Source organism: Erpetoichthys calabaricus, chromosome 3 (genome assembly GCF_900747795.2).
Source record: "Erpetoichthys calabaricus chromosome 3, fErpCal1.3, whole genome shotgun sequence".
NCBI lineage: Eukaryota > Metazoa > Chordata > Cladistia > Polypteriformes > Polypteridae > Erpetoichthys > Erpetoichthys calabaricus.
This window is the reverse complement of record NC_041396.2, coordinates 73,262,448-73,280,673: the sequence shown is the minus strand read 5'-3', so window position 1 is coordinate 73,280,673 and position 18,226 is coordinate 73,262,448. Positions and strand designations below refer to the sequence as shown.

General features: G+C 33.8%; 1 protein-coding gene across 15 annotated transcripts in view; it reads right to left on the bottom strand.

The window, feature by feature from the left end:
• The window catches only part of LOC114648100 (myelin transcription factor 1-like protein), a 647,050-nt gene that overhangs the window by 82,087 nt on the left and 546,737 nt on the right, over positions 1-18,226 (bottom strand). For all 15 annotated transcript variants that reach the window (XM_051925515.1, XM_051925514.1, XM_051925524.1 and 12 more), the window contains 2 exons: positions 8,045-8,301; positions 4,005-4,235 (listed from right to left, as the gene is read on the bottom strand). In XM_051925515.1, the coding sequence (XP_051781475.1) occupies positions 4,005-4,235; positions 8,045-8,301 (488 nt within the window). The remainder of the gene's footprint in view (positions 1-4,004; positions 4,236-8,044; positions 8,302-18,226) is intronic.

Genomic DNA, 18,226 nt, shown 5'->3' with positions numbered 1-18,226 from the left:
TTCTTCACTGGGTTTTTGTGTGTTCTGTTTGGTATATTACTCAATCAGTTAGTAAGTGAGGAATCAGTCAGTGAGTAAAATTACTGTTTCTATGACTTTTAAAGAAACCAATATTTGATTTTTTGATAATATCAATACCGTACAAAATTTTTTATTATCACCAAAGTTAATTAATGTACAATGACCTCCAATACAAATCACAAAGCTCCAACAAAGAGTAGTGTTGTATTTAATTGCATATCTCATGTTACTTTGCTTTTTATAATTACACACTGGATATTTAATTTTTTCCTGTTATTACGAAGATCTAAATTGTGTTAACGGAATTCTTACAGGTCTGACAAAAAAACTGATTAAGTGGTAATATATATAACCACTGTACAGTAGTTAATAGATGGTGAAGAAGCCAAAATTTGTTTCTTTGTTGATATAACCATCTGCTGAAAGCATCATTCCATGCCACAAAGCTATTGTGTTGACATCGACATTGGTCACAACACGACTTAACAAAAAAAAAACAGCATAAGGAAGGTATACTTCATATTCAACCACAAGTTCTGTTTTCCATTTTATGGCCTTACACTAAAAGTTCAGTTTTTGTAAAAGCTCATCTGAAACTCTAGTAGTAAATAAAAACTTTCAAGACATCTTATTGGAAAAGAAAACTATATAGAAAATATTAGATTGTCATGATTAATGTGCTATTTAAATGTTGCCTCTAAAGGACATCTTTAAAAAGGTATAATGAAAGATGCGTGAACTAGAGGTAGAGGTGTTTGGTTCAGGCCTTAAAGATCGAAAAATAGGGACCATAAACCAGTGGACCATAAGCCCTAGTCCATTAATGGGCTTCACCCATCCCTTGCACACTTATTATTCTACAAGATAAGCCAGGCTTTACCAGGAACTTGCAAGAAGAGTTCACTCAATAGTTCGGTCATTCATTTCTTTCATCTGTTTGTTCCACCGCTCAGTTGTTAGACTGGATTAATGCAGATTCCATTTATTAAAAGAGTAGATTTTACCATTGTACAAATATTTTATGGGTAACAGAAACAATCTTATCTACATTTATTTTGTGCATATGGAGAAGATTAATACCATATCATTTCACTTGGAATGCAGGAATGTGGCAGGACTGTTGGTCATCACTTGGTCTCTGTATTTGTAGGTGGAAAGCTTCTTGACATTACATCAACTTCATTCAAGATGGTTATTGTCATGTGCATTTAGCCTCCATTCATGAGCGCAATATTTGGTAATTAAACATCATGGATGAGTCAAGGCTTGAAAAGTATATAGTCCTGAGGCCCAATAGTAGTATATGTATATAGACAAAGGTTTTCTTTTTAACCTCATCTGAATGTGATTACTAAGGTGTGACTGAACCACTGAAAGTATGATATGATGATATCAGGATGAACTCAAAATTTAAAATCTAAAGTTTTTCTCTCATGGTAAGAGCGTAACACCAGCTACAGTGATATTTTTTTTTCCAATAGGATATTTTTTGAAGCTATAAGTAGGTTGTCTAGCTTGGCAAGAATTTAGGAATGCTGCCACTGTAAATCTAATGGGGTAAATGAAGCAGCATAGACATCTGGTGAGTAGACCTTTGGTTATTACAGCAGCTGTCATCTTCATAAGCTGTGTACAAAATGGACAAATAGATGAATGGAAAATGGTTTATTTTTTCCAGAAAAGAATTTTGGGAAGGACTGTGTGTTTTCTGTTAAAGGCAATATTTCAGGATTTAGGTTTCTTCTTTTCAAATGTCTGTTACAGATTAGATATTTATGTATGAGAAAACATATCTAAAATAGTTTTAAATATATTTTTTTTAAATAATTATTTCTTATAAATTGATTATGTTGCATTTTGACAACTGATTTTACTACAGAAGCATAGTTTTAATTTATAACCATATAACAAACATTACTTTAAATATCCCAGTGCCAGTCTCCTCTCATTAAAGTCCTTTTTTGTTTAGAGTAGTGAGAACTCAAGCAAAATGACACCTTTTTTTGGCTAACTAAAAAGATTACAATATGCAAGCTTTCAAGGCAACTCAGGACCTTTCTTCAGGCAAGATGTCATTATGTTTAAAGTAAAATATTCAGTAAATGAGAAGAAAGATAAGTAAGTTTGTTGACCACACAGATATGTTTCTCTTTGTTTGATTACACTATTTTTTATCAGATGACAGGGTGCACATTATATGTCATGCATTAGTCTTTTTGGCAAATGTACCTGATTTGTCATGAATTTCATTTGGTTTTTAAGAAAGGTATTTTTACTTTTATGCTTAAAGAGCTACATTACAGTACTCTTCTGTAATAAATGCAATAAAACAAATTCTGAAATTTATTACAATAGTTTGTAAAGGCTTAGATTGAGGTACAATGCTTAGGTATTCCGATCCTCACATTTAGATGTCCCAATATTCTTCCCATACTCCAGATTCATGTAGGTTAGGTTGACTATTAGTGTGTGCATGAGTGTGACCTGGGGTGAAACAGCATTATTGATTATTTCCTGTCTTACATCAAATGCTAGTGCTTCACAGCCATCTTTTACAAAAAAAAACAGATTCAGAAAATAAACTAATTAATAGTTTGTAAACATTGTCATTTAACCGTTGTAGACTAGCATGAAAAATCTTCTGTCTGTTTGATACAGTGGAATGGCTAACAATGTTTCAGAGTGTAATTTGATTTCCAGCTGGAGTGCCTTCCTTGTGTTTTGCAGATTCTCTGTATGTGTATGTTTGTGTGCAGGTTTTCTCTGAGGACTCTGGCTTCCAAATATAATTCTTAGGTTAATTAAAAAATGTAAACTAACGTTGCATAAGTGAATGTGGGTGGGTGGATGTACTTTAAGATGGACAGGTATACAATACAGAGGTGGTTCTTGTATTGCATGATCCATCCATTTTCCAACCCGCTGAATCCGAACACAGGGTCACGGGGGTCTGCCGGAGCCAATCCCAGCCAACACAGGGCACAAGGCAGGAACCAATCCCGGGCAGGGTGCCAACCCACCGCAGGCATGATTCATTACTGAGTTAATAAAGATGGATGAATTAGTATTCTCTCTTTCTTAAATTGCCTTAAAATATACATAATGAAAAAACTGGCATAAGGGAAAGGAGTTGTTTTATTGGTTCTGAAGCACTTACCAATATTATGTTTTGTTAAACATACTGACAGGTAACACTTAAGTGAACTTATGTGTGTTAGTGTGCCCTGCAATGGACTGGTGCTGCATTTCAGGGTTAGTTCATGCATTGCACCCTAGTGTTGCATCACCCTGAAATTAATTAAATCAGTACATGAATCGATCGACTGTATTCATTTTTATTTTTGATCTTTCTTATTTGGATTTGGGTAGTTATGAATATACAGCATAATATTACACAGTTACTGAAGGTATTTTGCCTACACTTGATTGTCAAAAAATATTTCAAATAAGCAAAGCATTCATTCTAGCTCTTTATTATTCCACTCCTTACAAAATTTCTTTAAGAAAACTGCACTCTTAAATATTTTACCAGATAAGTAATAAGCATTAAAAGGCTGCAGCCAATCCGTTCTTACTGATAATTTCCACTAGGTGGCAAACTGGTATAGAGGAAATAAGCACTTTTGTCTGTAAAACATTGATGATTAGATTTAGAGAATTCTTGCAAATTTCTGGCAGTGGTATTGCTGAAAAAACCCTCATATTCTCTTTAAAGATATGAATGAAGAACATTTTGTTTAAACATTAGATCTGTAATGCAGATCTGCTAGGCTGTTTGCTACCTCATTTGTTTTTTTTCTCTAAAAAAATGGAACAGATATCACATATTATGCATTATAACTAGAAAATGACAGCAAGGCTTTCTGCTTATTTATTGAAGGTTAACTTAACTTTAAAATGTAACACTGTTTCACACACTAGTTTTACTTGTTGCTGTAAACTGAATGACATTTTTCAATGTGCAATTATATTTCTTTATATACCTCTTTGGAATCATCCTCATCGATCCTTGTAGGTTTTAATTTGGTGTAATCAACAGGCAGATCCCAGCAGTCTGTCTCGTTCATTTGGTAGCACCTACTGTTCATCATGGCTTGTCTCTGTGGAGACATTGGCTCCAGAGGAGTCAGTATGGCACAGCTGCCATCTCGCCCTTTCTGCTTGTTCATACTTAGATCAAGGGTTCCATTTTCGTCCACTTCAATGTCTGGATTCTGCCAAGAAGGGAACAAACTATAAAACATTACGGTTTTTTTTTAAGCTTTTGCTCTACTGGACACCACTAGTAACAGAAGTAACCATGTTTATTTAAATTATTGCAGTTTTAGCAAAATGAAACACACTGTATTTAAAATTATTTGAAATAAAAAAGAAAAATGTGAATATATGCAAGAAGAGAAAATTTAGACAGCTTGTCTAAAATTACCGAAATATAATTCACTACGATCACCTTCATCTCCTGAAGACTTTGTCAAAATATTACTTTTAAATATTGCCAAATCACTGCTTAATCAAATAAAATTGGAATTTGTTTAAATGAAGTGAAATTGGAATGTAAGGAGATATTTCTATAATGTCAACTTTATATAAACACACCATATTACAGCTTAAAATAACTATTTCAACTTGAAGCTGCAGGCAATCATTCAGATATTGAAAAATGTGTAACAATACTTGTCAAGCAAAAATATTACTACTGCTTACTATCCTTAAGTCATAAGATTTTGCCTTTGTTATTATTGCACAAAAGAATTTTCTTAATTAGGCAGATAATGATTTTCAAAGGATCAGAAATAGAAAGGATTTCTCAATTAAGAGCACTGCTGGCTGAATACTAACTTAATACAATAAATAAGATAACACATAACATTCTCTGACCTGCTTAATTTAATTCAGGGATATAGGGCCCAAAACTCTATCCCATCAGCAGGTTATTCAAATGGAATAGATCTTGAATTTGGAATAAAGTGGTTTAATTTGGTTTTAGTTGTATTTGAATAATATTAGATTGTAAAGGAAATATTGTATTTTTAACCCATATACCCAATTCAACTATAAATCAACTTTTAAAAGACAAGCATATTAACTGTACATGTTACGGCTGGTGGTTGTTGTTTGACAGTGGCACACTGGTGGTTTTGCAATACATATAGGATGCTTAGTGGTCTAAGCTAAATTTTTAATGCCACTAATTAAATAGCCAGTTGAAAGGTACTATGTCCAACTGCACTGAGTTCATATTTATAGGCTGAAAACCAAAAGAAGAAATTAACAAAAACATTAGTAAAATGCTACCGTAAGAATGAAAACATTCATAAGCACATTAGTCAGTCATCTTTGTGTTCTTTACAATGGCTTAATTAAAAAAAATATTTGTTAAATATGAGTATTGCTTGCAATGACTGACAACAGTATTTATGGCAGGATCCTGCTTTAACATGATGCTCCTAAGACAAACTCAAGGAAGCAGAGAATCTGTGTTTGGAAAGAAAATGGAAACATTATATTAGTCTATATTATAAATTCAAATTATTTCAGTATTTTACAAAAATAATGTTCTTTGATGTGTCATGAATGTACTGTGTTTAACAGTACATATTCAACCAAATATCATAATTACTATCTTGTAATTGGGGAAAAAACAAAGTTTGATTGCTTAAGCTTTATACTGATGAATGCATTTTTTAACCACACACTAAATACACCTGTTAAGTTTCTAATTTTCTTCCTGTATAATGCACTTCTTCTTTATATTATGCCTAAATGCAGTGTACATTTTAATCTGAATTCCCTAGTGTATGATAAAGAGAATCCGTAAAAGTAAAACTGTTATGCCTTTTTACATGAGGTCATAATGAATTATGTAGTCTTCGCTTTTGATTGAACACGAAACAACTGCTCCCAACTGTGTTCTTTAATTACATATTAGAGGACAGAAAATATACAGTATACATCTAGCATAAATTACATATCATTTTAAATGTAAATTGGTAATGCCTGAAAAAAAACCTGCACTAACCAAGAGAGCTTTTTTTTACTTAATAATTAATTATACTTCCTCTGAATTACAGCTAATTGAAATAGCCTATATTTCAATGCATATTTTCTGAACAAGTGTAAATTAAATTAGCCTATAACAGCCAGCCCATCATTTGCTTGTAGTAAACCATTGAGAGAGAGACTGCTAGAGTGAAGAGATATTCAGTAACTTCAACTGTCTGCAGGAAAACACACTAGACAGGTGTCAGTAGAAATTCCTTGGAGGGAATATTTTTATTAGCTCTAATTAACAGTAAGCAGGACAGCCAATGGCTTGAGCTCTAAAATATATTGTTAGCCCAAGATCACGCTTACCCTTGGATTTCTCTATTTTATTGTCTCTCTCCTTTTGTTTATTATTCTATTTTTCCTATTCTATATACTAGTGATATGAGGCTTTCTACTCAGTCCTTGATTCACATCACATTAATCTAACACCCTGTGCTCCAACTACAGCCAATCCCAGCAAATAAGAAATAACTCAATAAACTGAACACCGACCCAAGGTCACATTTTAATCAGGGAATGTCCTCCGTTTACTGATAATGAGTCATTTCACCTACTGCAGAATTACTGTGCTCATATTTGTCTTTAACAATAAGATCAGCTGTCATATATGACTGCTAGTAATATCTCCAAAGGTACCAGTCTTAGAAGTGGTAAAATGTACTGAAAAACAGTAATTCTGTTTACTTATAATATCATAATATATAAAATCATTACTTTATTTTCAGATCCTTCTTAATAACAGGGTAAAAATTCCTTCTTAATAACAGGGTAAAAATAATGGCATGATTAGGTCTATCTATCTATCTATCTATCTATCTATCTATCTATCTATCTATCTATCTATCTATCTATCTATCTATCTATCTATCTATCTATCTATCTATCTATAAGATCACAAGATGTTATTTTACCTTCTGGGAAGAATCCTACCCTTGTGTTTAATTAAAAGAATTCAAAGTCCAAAACATTAGATAAGCATTTTAATAAAGCAATAACTAATGCAAGTTTTTATCCAGGATAAAATTATTAAGGAAAACTGTTAATATATACAGTCAGTACAATTAACTAAACTAAACTAATGAACAACATTAATGCATAGTCTCTTTTCTGTAAAGAAATTCAAATATATATCCTTCAATATGCATAATATAGTAACGTTTTCCACAAAAAAATAATAATAATAAGGTGGTACCATCAACTACCTTTTTTGGCAGGGTTTTCCTCTTTAGAGGGCAGTGACTGAATATTAAGACAGACCAAAAAAAAAACAAGAGTCAAGGAAATTCCTTGCTTGAAGAGGCCTTTCACTTTGCAATTATAGGATTAAATTTTCTGAAATCAACATTCACTGTTGCTGGACAGCACTCTCATCATTAACACAAGAAAGTGATATAAAGCATTGTATGGCTATTTTGCTGAATAACACTGTGTCATCCTTAAATGAGCTATCCTTGTTGCATCCTACTTTTATAATCTATTTTTAGATGTTGCACTTCATATGTAAATATTAAATGAAAAATGCCACCAGAAGAAAAAAATGTGAAGTACTCACAGGACTTCCTATTTCCTAGGTAATAATTATCTCTCAGTTTCTGTTTTGCTGTTAAATTCTGCCAACAATGAATCCATATAAAAAATGCCAATACTTATCCTAGTTCCTTTTAAAGAAAATGTAAAGGCATATAAGCTGTATTTCTTTGCTATCAAAAATGTTTGTTTTCTTGGACATCAAAATTGTGGCAAAATGTATTTAATTCCAAATATTATAAAGTAAAATATATTACACATCCTTCCACTATACTGTATGACAGAACACACAGAACTCAAATTGTCTGCCTTTCTCTTTTCTCTGTTTCTCTTGCCTGCTGCATGTCAGAAATAATTGAAGCATTTCTCCTAACTGAAGTCAATCTCTCACTCCACAGAAAGAAAAGGGTAGCTTCCTAGGTGCAGTAAATGGGTTAACAAAGTTTACCCTTGAGCAGAGATCCTGGGGCTTGGTGGACAGGTTCTGAGGCATCTCACGGCATCTTGTAGACAGGTTGAGGATGGCAGTGGCAGCCATGTGGGCTGCCTCCATATCGTGGGTGTAGTCAAAGCTGCTCTTGCTGCAGGTGCTGCTGGCACTACTGCCTCCTCCACAACTCATGCTGCTGCTACTGCTGCTGCTGCTGGGAGCATAACTGCTCGTTGTGCTGCTTGCTGAACTTGAATTTTTACAGTACCGCTTGGCTGAAAGAAAAGAAAAGGCAACACACATACTGCATTCAGATAGACAGCATCTATCCATCTATCTGCTGGCCTACCTACACAAGCTAAAAAAAAATATACTAGATAATTAAAAAGTAGTATTGAGCAAAAACAATCAGATAGATAGATAGATAGATAGATAGATAGATAGATAGATAGATAGATAGATAGATAGATAGATAGATAGATAGATAGATAGATAGATAGATAGATAGATAGATAGATAGATAGATAGATAGATAGATAGATAACACAGGTCTCTATCCGTTTATCTAAAATTATAATTTTCAGTGTAGAGTAACGAACAAAAAGATTAAAAGCTTGCATTAAAATTTTATCAGAAGTGTTTCCCTATTAAACAAGTAAGTTCCTCTTGTACAGTTAATATCAGAGATTTTTTTATTAAGTAAATTCTAATTAGCCTTTTTTTTACTTGTTATCTTCACAGCATGCATGCTTTTTGTTCACACCACATACAGTAAAAATCTGTCTACAACATGCAATAACACAATTAACACCATAAAAAGCAAAGAAAAAAACGTGAGTGCTTGGGTAGCATTATGCACACTTTGTAGCTGAAATTCTTAAAGAAAACGTCAACAATAAAATGTAACTGTATACTTTGCTACTGTTTGAATATATATATTAAACAATCTTTAAAACAAATGTATATTATACAGTAATATTCCATTCTATGAAAACAAGTAAAATTATATGATATTTTATATTGATTCAGAAAGCGTTTTGTAAACTTATCTTAAATAAATTGTTATATATGAAAGAAGCTTAAAAAATCCCTTAGCCCCGACTTCAGTGCTGAGGTTGCTAGGATACGTAAGACAACTGCATGTGGGTTTCCAGGCAATTGTCGACAAAGATACATTATAGTGCAATACCTGAACAAACCTTAACAAACGCCTTTCTGAAGAAAAGAATTCTACTAAATTTTTATAGTTCTTATCGCATTGATATATAGTGTGGTATCCTTACAGAATAGGGCAGCATGAAGCTTGAATTCCTAAGGGTACTTGGGCCCTGTCCCTCCTGTAGAATGATTTCTGAGAATGATTTCTTTTTTGCTTTGTGTTCAGCAGTGTTTACTCTAATATTTCTAAGAAAAGCTATTTAGTGACCTAGGAGCTCTAAATTAACTTATTGTAGATAAGAACTGTTAATATCTGAATTGTGAATATGTTTGTGTGTGCCCTAAACAAACTGTCTTCTTTGTCAGACTGCAATATTTTGGAATCACGAATGCAGATCAATTTTAAAATACAATTCAGTACATGAGATTTTAATGGTAAGATTTTCTCTTTGTGAGATAGGGATTCATTTTACATCTATTGTTTTTTCAAAAAAATCAGTCTGTGTATTGTACATTAATAAACACCATGAACCACTTCTTATTAAAAACATTGTTTTGGTTAAAAGCAATGAAAACAGAACCTATTTCAGGTCAATTTGTTTAAGTAATTTACTCTATAAGCTGACTGTTAGTTTCTCAAGTTGTTCTTGAACTGTAAGGAAGTTGAAATTTCCTGAAAGTTTTGTGATGTTTTAACTAGATGTTATTATAAAATAATGCCTGCAATATTTATCTTGATTTTCAGTAGGCTTTTTATTATGCCTCACATGAGGAACTTATGATAAAACTAAAAGAACTGGGATTTCACGTTTCAAGGATTAATGCTAGGACTGCTTCTCTTTCAACAATATTATACTATAATATGTTTTATTCTAATATATTATACTGCATGATACTACACTAGGTGGAATAGCAGATCATTTTCAATCAGCCAAATTATTCCAGGCAGACCTACTCAGAATTCAGATTTGGTTAAATCTGTGGCAGATTAAATTTAATGTGAGTAAATTTACATCATTAAACATAGGACGTACAAATATCAGATTTACTTACACAATGGGAGATTTGAAACTTGAAAGCACATCTTAGGAGAAGAACCTTGGATCTGTAGTGGACTCTTCGCTTTCATACAGTATAGAGAAACCATTAAAGAGCCTAATGGATTTTAAGTTATATAGCTCAGTGTGTGGAGTGCAAATTAAGGAAAGTTATATAGCTGCACTATATAATGAACTTGTGTGGTGTTACTGGAATATTGTCTTTGCCCTTCATAATAAAAAAACAACATAGTAACACTACACAAAGTGCAGAGAAGTCTGTGGGATATGAGTTACAGTATGAGGACAGGTTGAAGGAGTTGAACATTTTCTGTTTAAGCAAGCCGACGTTAAGAGATGACATGATTAAAGTGTGCAAAATTATAAAGGAAATTAGTACATTGGATCCCAAATGTTATTTTTAACTTTACTTCTCCAAAATGAACATGGAAACAAAGACAGTAACAGTTAAAAAAAGTTCATCCAGTGAACCATATTAATATGGTATATGCTATCAAGTAATAGTTGTAGACTGTAGTACTTTGGGGACCTTCAAAACCTGACTAAATGTTATTTTGGAAAAATTAGGAGAAGAGGATTGCCACACTTTGCTGGGCTGAACAGTCTGTTCTCATCTTATGTTCATTCTAAAACAATGTTCCAATGTACACATTGCGGTATTCAATAGTCTGGGGCTGTGATTGTCCACTATCTGCACTTCTTGACTGGCACCTGTTTTTTAAGAACATTACTCAAAAGCTCAAATTGCCTACACATTCAGTTCAAATTTGTACATTTGTTGTGTCTCACTCCAGTTTCACTGTGGGCCTTTATAAGGATTTCCTTTTTTTTAATGTTCATCTACAGTAAATCCCTAGCCACCTTTTTTACATAAGTATTGGGAGTCTCACTCAGTCTTAGCCTTTCTTAATTTTCTTTCTTCCGTCTTTTCCTACAATATCCCTTTTATTTCTCAAGCCTTCATTCCCCTGGACTTTTTCTGCTACTTCTCTGTCCTTCTTACAGTTGGGACAGTTGCTGCAAAGTTAGCCCTAGATTCATGCTGAAAATCTTCTGACTCTCCATCATTCAATTTTTGGAAAGCCTGTTTCTACAAACTTATGGTACTTGAATTATCTGCTGCATGAATTAATAGTGTAGTGTTTCAGAAGTGTCTTGGGGCAGGTGGTGTTTGGGTGCCTTAGGGTGGATGTTCTTACCTAATAATGTTTTCTGGTTTACTTACTGTTTTGCAATAATCTGTATTTAAGGAGTATATAAAGAGTACAAAAGCCATAACAATCAGGAACATTAAAACAAGGCGAGCCCGTGATTGCAAGCTAAAGAGAAGAAATCAGTCAACAATTAAGCAGAACAAGAACAAAAGAGCTAGCCAGAATCAATTTAAAAAACATATAAGGAGAGAAGTCGGCAGTATGAACAGCCAAGGGAGTTAAAAAAGCAAACAAGTAAGGGTGAGTGTAGGTGATTGAGTGTCAGGTTGGAGCACTTGCCTGTCTAGCAGTAAAAGAATTAGACAAAAAGAAACATGGCTATTTATGGGAACATTAACAAACTTTGACATTGACCTCTCCTCAAAGAGTGACCTCCAGACACACTCTTTGCACTAAGTAAGAAGAAGTGGTTGGAGATCTGAAAAAGAACAGTTAATCCACAATAATGGATGGCATCTGTAGAACATTAAAGCCTAAAAACTGTTGTCATGCTGACAACATAATGGTGTGGATTATAGGGAAGGTTTCCTAACAACACATTAGTGCATCTTTGCAACCCATCTTCAAATTAGCAATGTCCTACAGATTTCAAAATAGCAAAATAAAATAACTTTTTTAATGACACATTGCTGGAGAAAAAAAAACAAATATAAAAACAAATTCATAATATTTCAAAAATTCCCATGAAATGTAACAACAGGAAAAAAATAGCAAAATAAAGCACAACAAACCATTTCATAACAATGATATGTCTTCATCTGAGCTGAATGTGCTACCCACTCTATCTTCAAATAAAACCTGATACAAATTTCACTGTTATTCTCAAATAGGCTTTGACACAGAAATTTAGAAACAACTATATTCAAAGTAGAGTCTTTGATAATAAATACAGTGGAAGGCATTATATTTTCTGCCACTTAACAATAAGCAAGATTTAGTGTCGCATTAATATGTACTGCCAATAAAATGATATAGGCCATCTTAGTGGCAGAAGAATTATGAGCCTAATGTAAACACAGCAAACATTGTGAACACATTTCTCTGAGCAACAAAAAATACATTTTATTTAACCGAAATAGAAAGTTCTCTGAGTGCAGAAATTTCTAGTTAACACTTTACCTAAAAAGCTTCTTGCTAACTTGCAACTGGCATGAGAAACTGCTGTTTTTGGCATGATTTGATCTCATGCTATTCATCAGTTTCCCCAAATATCATAATATTCACCTATGAGAAGACTCGTGAATTATTATCAACTGAAGCTCAAGGAGTACATGGATGTCACAATATATATTACATGTGGTCAATGACAGCAGTTTAATGTGGATACAGTAACAGGAAAAATGCAACTTTAATATCAAGTAACACTGAGTAGCCAAAACATATTTTAAACGTTTCCTAGATGACTGAAGTTAAGTGAATGAACAGTGTATATTAATTGTTTATGATGTACTACATATCATATCAAATGTATGTAATATAGTAGGGAGTATAAAATCTCAAAAAAAATATTTATATTTTGTCACACTGAAAGGCAGCAAAAGAAGCAATGGCTATTAAATAACCTTCAGTTGTTTTAGCCTCTACTGTTATTATGCTAATATGGTCTTCATAGCTGTTTGTAGGTGTGCTATGTGTGACAAACACCATTTTAATAGTGTGGGATTACCTTATGAGTCAAAGTCATTTGCATCTATACATGTAACCCAGATGATACCATAGCTTTAATTGAAAGAAAAATGAAAAACTTATTTTAACTGCATGAATATATGATGACTGAAACGAAAAAAAAATGTATGTTTATGGGATATGTCACCAGCTTTTTTAAGTAAGACAGTTTATACAGAAGGATAAACCTCTAAATTGCATTTCTGAATGTCATATAAAAATATTCTGATTATCTAGCTGATTCAGCATTTCTGTCTTCTAATTGTCTGGAACTTCAGGATTCCTGCAGCAATCCAAAAATTCTGATGTATAAAAACACACAGTCTTGATTTTGACTTTAAGTCCTTTATATGTACTTTTTCTTTTTGTCTTGTTGATGTTAAAGAAATCTTATTTTATGTTGCTTGATCACTAGTTGTTTTATGTTTCTGATGCAATTTGCTTCTAGTTTATACACTCCTTCATTCTATTGACTTTCTGCATTCATCTTCAATTTTCACACCCCCTAAAAGTCTTCATATGTTTTTATTCTCATCTGACTATTTGTCTCACTGCAAAATTTGCACTTTTGTTCTAAGCACTAGATATCCCTCTAACACAACATTTCATTTGCTTCCTTTACAAGTTTCTTATATTTCTCTATCATCCTAAAATTCTTTTCTCCCCATCATTTCCATATCCATTTGCCAAATGCAAAACACACTAATTTCTAACAGCATGGTTTCCTGATTTCTTACAGTTCCCCATCACTTATGGAAATACTGGCACCTGGAAGTGCTTTGATGTTACTTTTGTCATATGTAAACAAAAATGTAACTGTCCAACAGCTTCCACTCATACCATTTATTTGGCTCCTTATGAGATGGATATAGAAGTGCTTGAGTTTTGTAGGACTGCTACCTGTTCCTTTTAGTGGTGTAGCTCTCCACAGCAATTTAGGCGTGTGCAGGTAGCTCAATAAACCTAGCAGTTTCCTTAACCTTTAAAAGATTTAACTTTAATGTTTTCCAGCATTGGAAAGTGATCCTTCTCTTGACATTGGCAGAATGACATGATCCATTCCTTCCAAAGAATATATAATACTCTTACACTCTTATACATTTAGGTTTTGCTCTGTTGTTAGCAGACATTACTAACCAAACCTTTGTGCCAGCTCAGGCCAGATGTACAAAATCAGTTTCATTTGGGTCTGAGTGACACCTTATCTTACAGAATCTTTGAAAAGTCCAAAACAATGGCAAATTTTGGGTGACACTATAACTGATAAAACATCTCCAGAATGTGAAGAACAGCCCAGGAATTAGAACTGTAATGTCATAACAGACCCTTAGATTTTACACTGATTAACAATTACTGTACATTCAAGGCTTGCCAGACAATTTACAATGTTTTATTTTTCAAAAAAAAGGCTGGTTTAATACTAGATCAAATAAGCTGAAAAGCAGACGCACTATAATAAAAAAATGTTGCAGTTGGGTTTTATATTGCGGTGACATTCATTACAAAATATACCAAAGGTATGTTTTTACTTATTTTCATCAGTTTAAATTTGTATCTATAGATACAGAGACAAGACTAGGGTAGGAATGGGGAACACTTTTGTATTGTGATACTTTAAGTAAAGTGAAGTTCCAGTTTCAGGCTTGATAGGGAAGAAATCAGGGGCCAGGCATTCACACACTTTACAGAAACTTAAAGGGCATTGATCATTGAGCGAGAGATGTGTTGTGGGCCTCTAAAGAGGCAATGGTATATTCCTAAGCTAGTGTGTGGCAGCAGCTATTACCAGGTAGATATTGTCAGGTCTCTGATGTCCTCTTGCAGACTAAGGCCAGATACACCTTAGGATGTTATATATTGTAATAGACTTTAAGCTTAGGATCATAAATTGGCAGGTCCATGCCTCTAAGTTATTCTTTGCCTCCTGCAGTACTTTCATTGGGTGCTGAATTCACATTAATCAGGCATGTAAGAGGCAGGAGAAATTTATTAGCAAAGTTAAATAATTTACTCTGCCTTTTAACACTTCAATTTTAGAGTCCACGCCTTACAATTGCAAAACAAGATAACTAAGTAAATACTTCATGTTTGCTGCTTTATTATAAATTCTGTGCCTAGAGAATGGGCAAGCAGGAAGGCTCCTCTTCAAAGAGATATATCGGCCTGCAGGGTCACAGCACCATACTTCACCACATGTCTTGACCTGCAGTTTCGTAACAAATACTTATAGGTTACCGGAAATCAAATTGATTGACACGCTCACCACACCAAAACCTAACCTAAATAATACTAACCCCTAACATTAACTAACCCCTAACCTTAACCATTTACATTACATGCTAACCATACTAACCTTAACCTCAACTTCTTCCCTATAACTGCTGGTCTAGAACTGCTGGCATAGACCTGCGGTGATGTGTGCTGCTCTGGCTCTGAAGATGGATATTATTGCCTTCAAAAGCAAGGAGCATAAACATACCCTCAAACTCATAACCACATATGTGTGCTTTTCCTCTTAGAATTATGCCTATTCAAAATAGCAGACATTAACACACAATTGCGGCAGGTCTGTTTTATATGTTGATTCAGCAATAGTTTGGGAATATATGATCAACCTGATTGACATCATCTAGTGTATTACCTGAATCTGAATGTATTCTCTGCCAAGACATGAACACAACATACAACAGTGCACTGACAGAAGAATTAGCTTAAATTATCCATTGATTTATCACTAGTAATTATAAAGACATACTTTTGGTCCATTTCTTCATTGTAAGGATGCGTACTGACTAGCAGCTAATCAATATTAATTTTTATAAAAGGACCGGGAGATAACCATAGTTAGGAAAACAAAGGAGTGTTGATACTGGATGATCAAAGAAAAACTTTTGTCATAACCAAAACAAAAACCAAAGGAACAGTAGTCAAATGAGAATTACAGGGTGCAATAACAAAGTCATAAAGAAAGTTACACAAGTCGCTAAGTTTTTATCCAGTCTATACTGGTGGTTATCCTTTATACTGTGCAACATGATGTCATCAATTATGCACTCTACAAAGAACTGTGGGAAATTGCCATGGCAACAGAGCATACTAAACTCTGAAAAATGGCAACGTTCTTTAAGGAATCAGCACATTGTCAAAAATGACCCTAAAAATGATTAACTCTTAAATAATGCAGTAAATTAATAAAACTAATTAAATAATTAAATTCCTAGGGCTAAAAAAACATAAATAAAAACTGTGGAAAAAATAAAGAAGATCGTAAATTATAACATGATGATTCTAGACAATGGTTTTCCTCTTAAGATATTTTGACTAAAACATTTTTGCTGGCTAACTTGTTTTTATAGCTAACTTGCAACATGAATTTTGAATGCTTTTTTCTGGCTGATCAATAAAGGTTCTGTGATTAGGTCAAATCAGTGAGAATTTTCTTGAGTAGGGAGCTTCGCTCACCAACCCCCTGTCCTGCACTACGCGCCAGCCACTTTGCTGCTCGTGTATGTGGATTGCACTTTCACCAAACAACAAATCTTTTAACTCTCGCGGATATGCCTCTTCATTGGGAAGAAACACCACTTTTCCCTGATGGCAACACGAATTAGACGATCTACAAATCTCCGACTTAAAGTTTAAATCTGAACAATATATTCGATCTCTTTTCTCTGTTCCATTATTTCACTGAGTAATATTTTCCGTTTGTGCTAATACGATCTTTACTATCATTTTTTTGAGACTTTCAAATTTTAGTACTTTCATTATCTCTAACCTGCTCTATATGTGTATCGTGCCAATGTTTCTGAATTCTTTACGACATTCTACTTTGTCATCTACTCTTTGTCTTTTTTTTCCAGCCCTGGGCGTGGTTAAATCTCTTGGCACAAAGTCTCGTCTCACGGGACTTGAAAGTATCTCTCTGAAAAAGTCACGTCTTGTCCCAGGCGAAAAAGTCTCGTCTCGTCCGAGGAATTTTTTTATATAATAGAGAGAAATTCAGTGACATGTACCTGTATGCTTGTAGATTCCTTATCTTGCATATATATAAATTTGTCATGTTTGAACTGACTTTGTATGGGTGTAATTTGAATTAGTGGGTTTCCACATTAGAGTATCTGTGACTAAATTGGGAAGTGTCTCTCTTAAAGCACTGTTTCTTAACCACTTTTGGGTTATGGGTTGCAGTGGGTAGCAGTCATGACCTCCAACAGTCTGGCAAAATGATCAACAGTGTCATACTTTATTTTTCCCTGTTTCTAATTGCACTCATTTAATCAAGGATGAAGCTCTATTAATCACACTTGTTTCACCAAGGAGGACTCTACTCTTAAATAGTTGTCTGTGGGTCTCCAAATGAAATTAAAAAGGTAGAACCTGTGTCCTGAGGCAATACAGGTTGAGAAACACTGTTTTAAAGTGTGGGGGACAGGGGTTGTTTAGGTAAGGCTAGTTATGGTGGTGCCTACTCACAAAGTATTTGCTTTTTGTGATGACTTTGCTATTAGCACTTAGGGATACAGGAAAACCAGAGAATAGTGAAGAAATAATGGTGCCACAAAGACTAAAAAAAGGAAAGCTAGAGTAGGTGTTTTGGAGGCAGATAAATGGGTATGAATTTCACTTTCATAAGTAGGGTAATTATTTTATTGACAACTTCACAGGTGATTTGAAGTGCTTGCTTTTTATTTGTTTCTATGTAGTTACTCTCTTTTTTCACTTCTCCTATGACCTAATTTAAAATATAACAAATATTTGTTTGTATTCAATGTTTTTAGGTCCTTATTCCCGGTTGCAGCACCTGGTGATAATACAGTATTTTCACAAAGATACAGTATTACTGTACACAGGCAGCAGCCACGTAAACTCCATCACAGAGATGCAGATCTTCACACTAGGACAATTTAGAATCACCAAGGCCACCAGCCACTTCTGAGGAATCGCATGTGAACACATGGAGATTCAGAAACAGAGGTCACACAACCTGGAAACTGAACTCAAGTTCCAGTGTTGTTAAACAGCAGCACTGGTCCTTTCTCCATCATAAAACTGCTATATATATAGGTAGCTTAATGAACACAATTCCAGGTGTTAATAAATCAAAA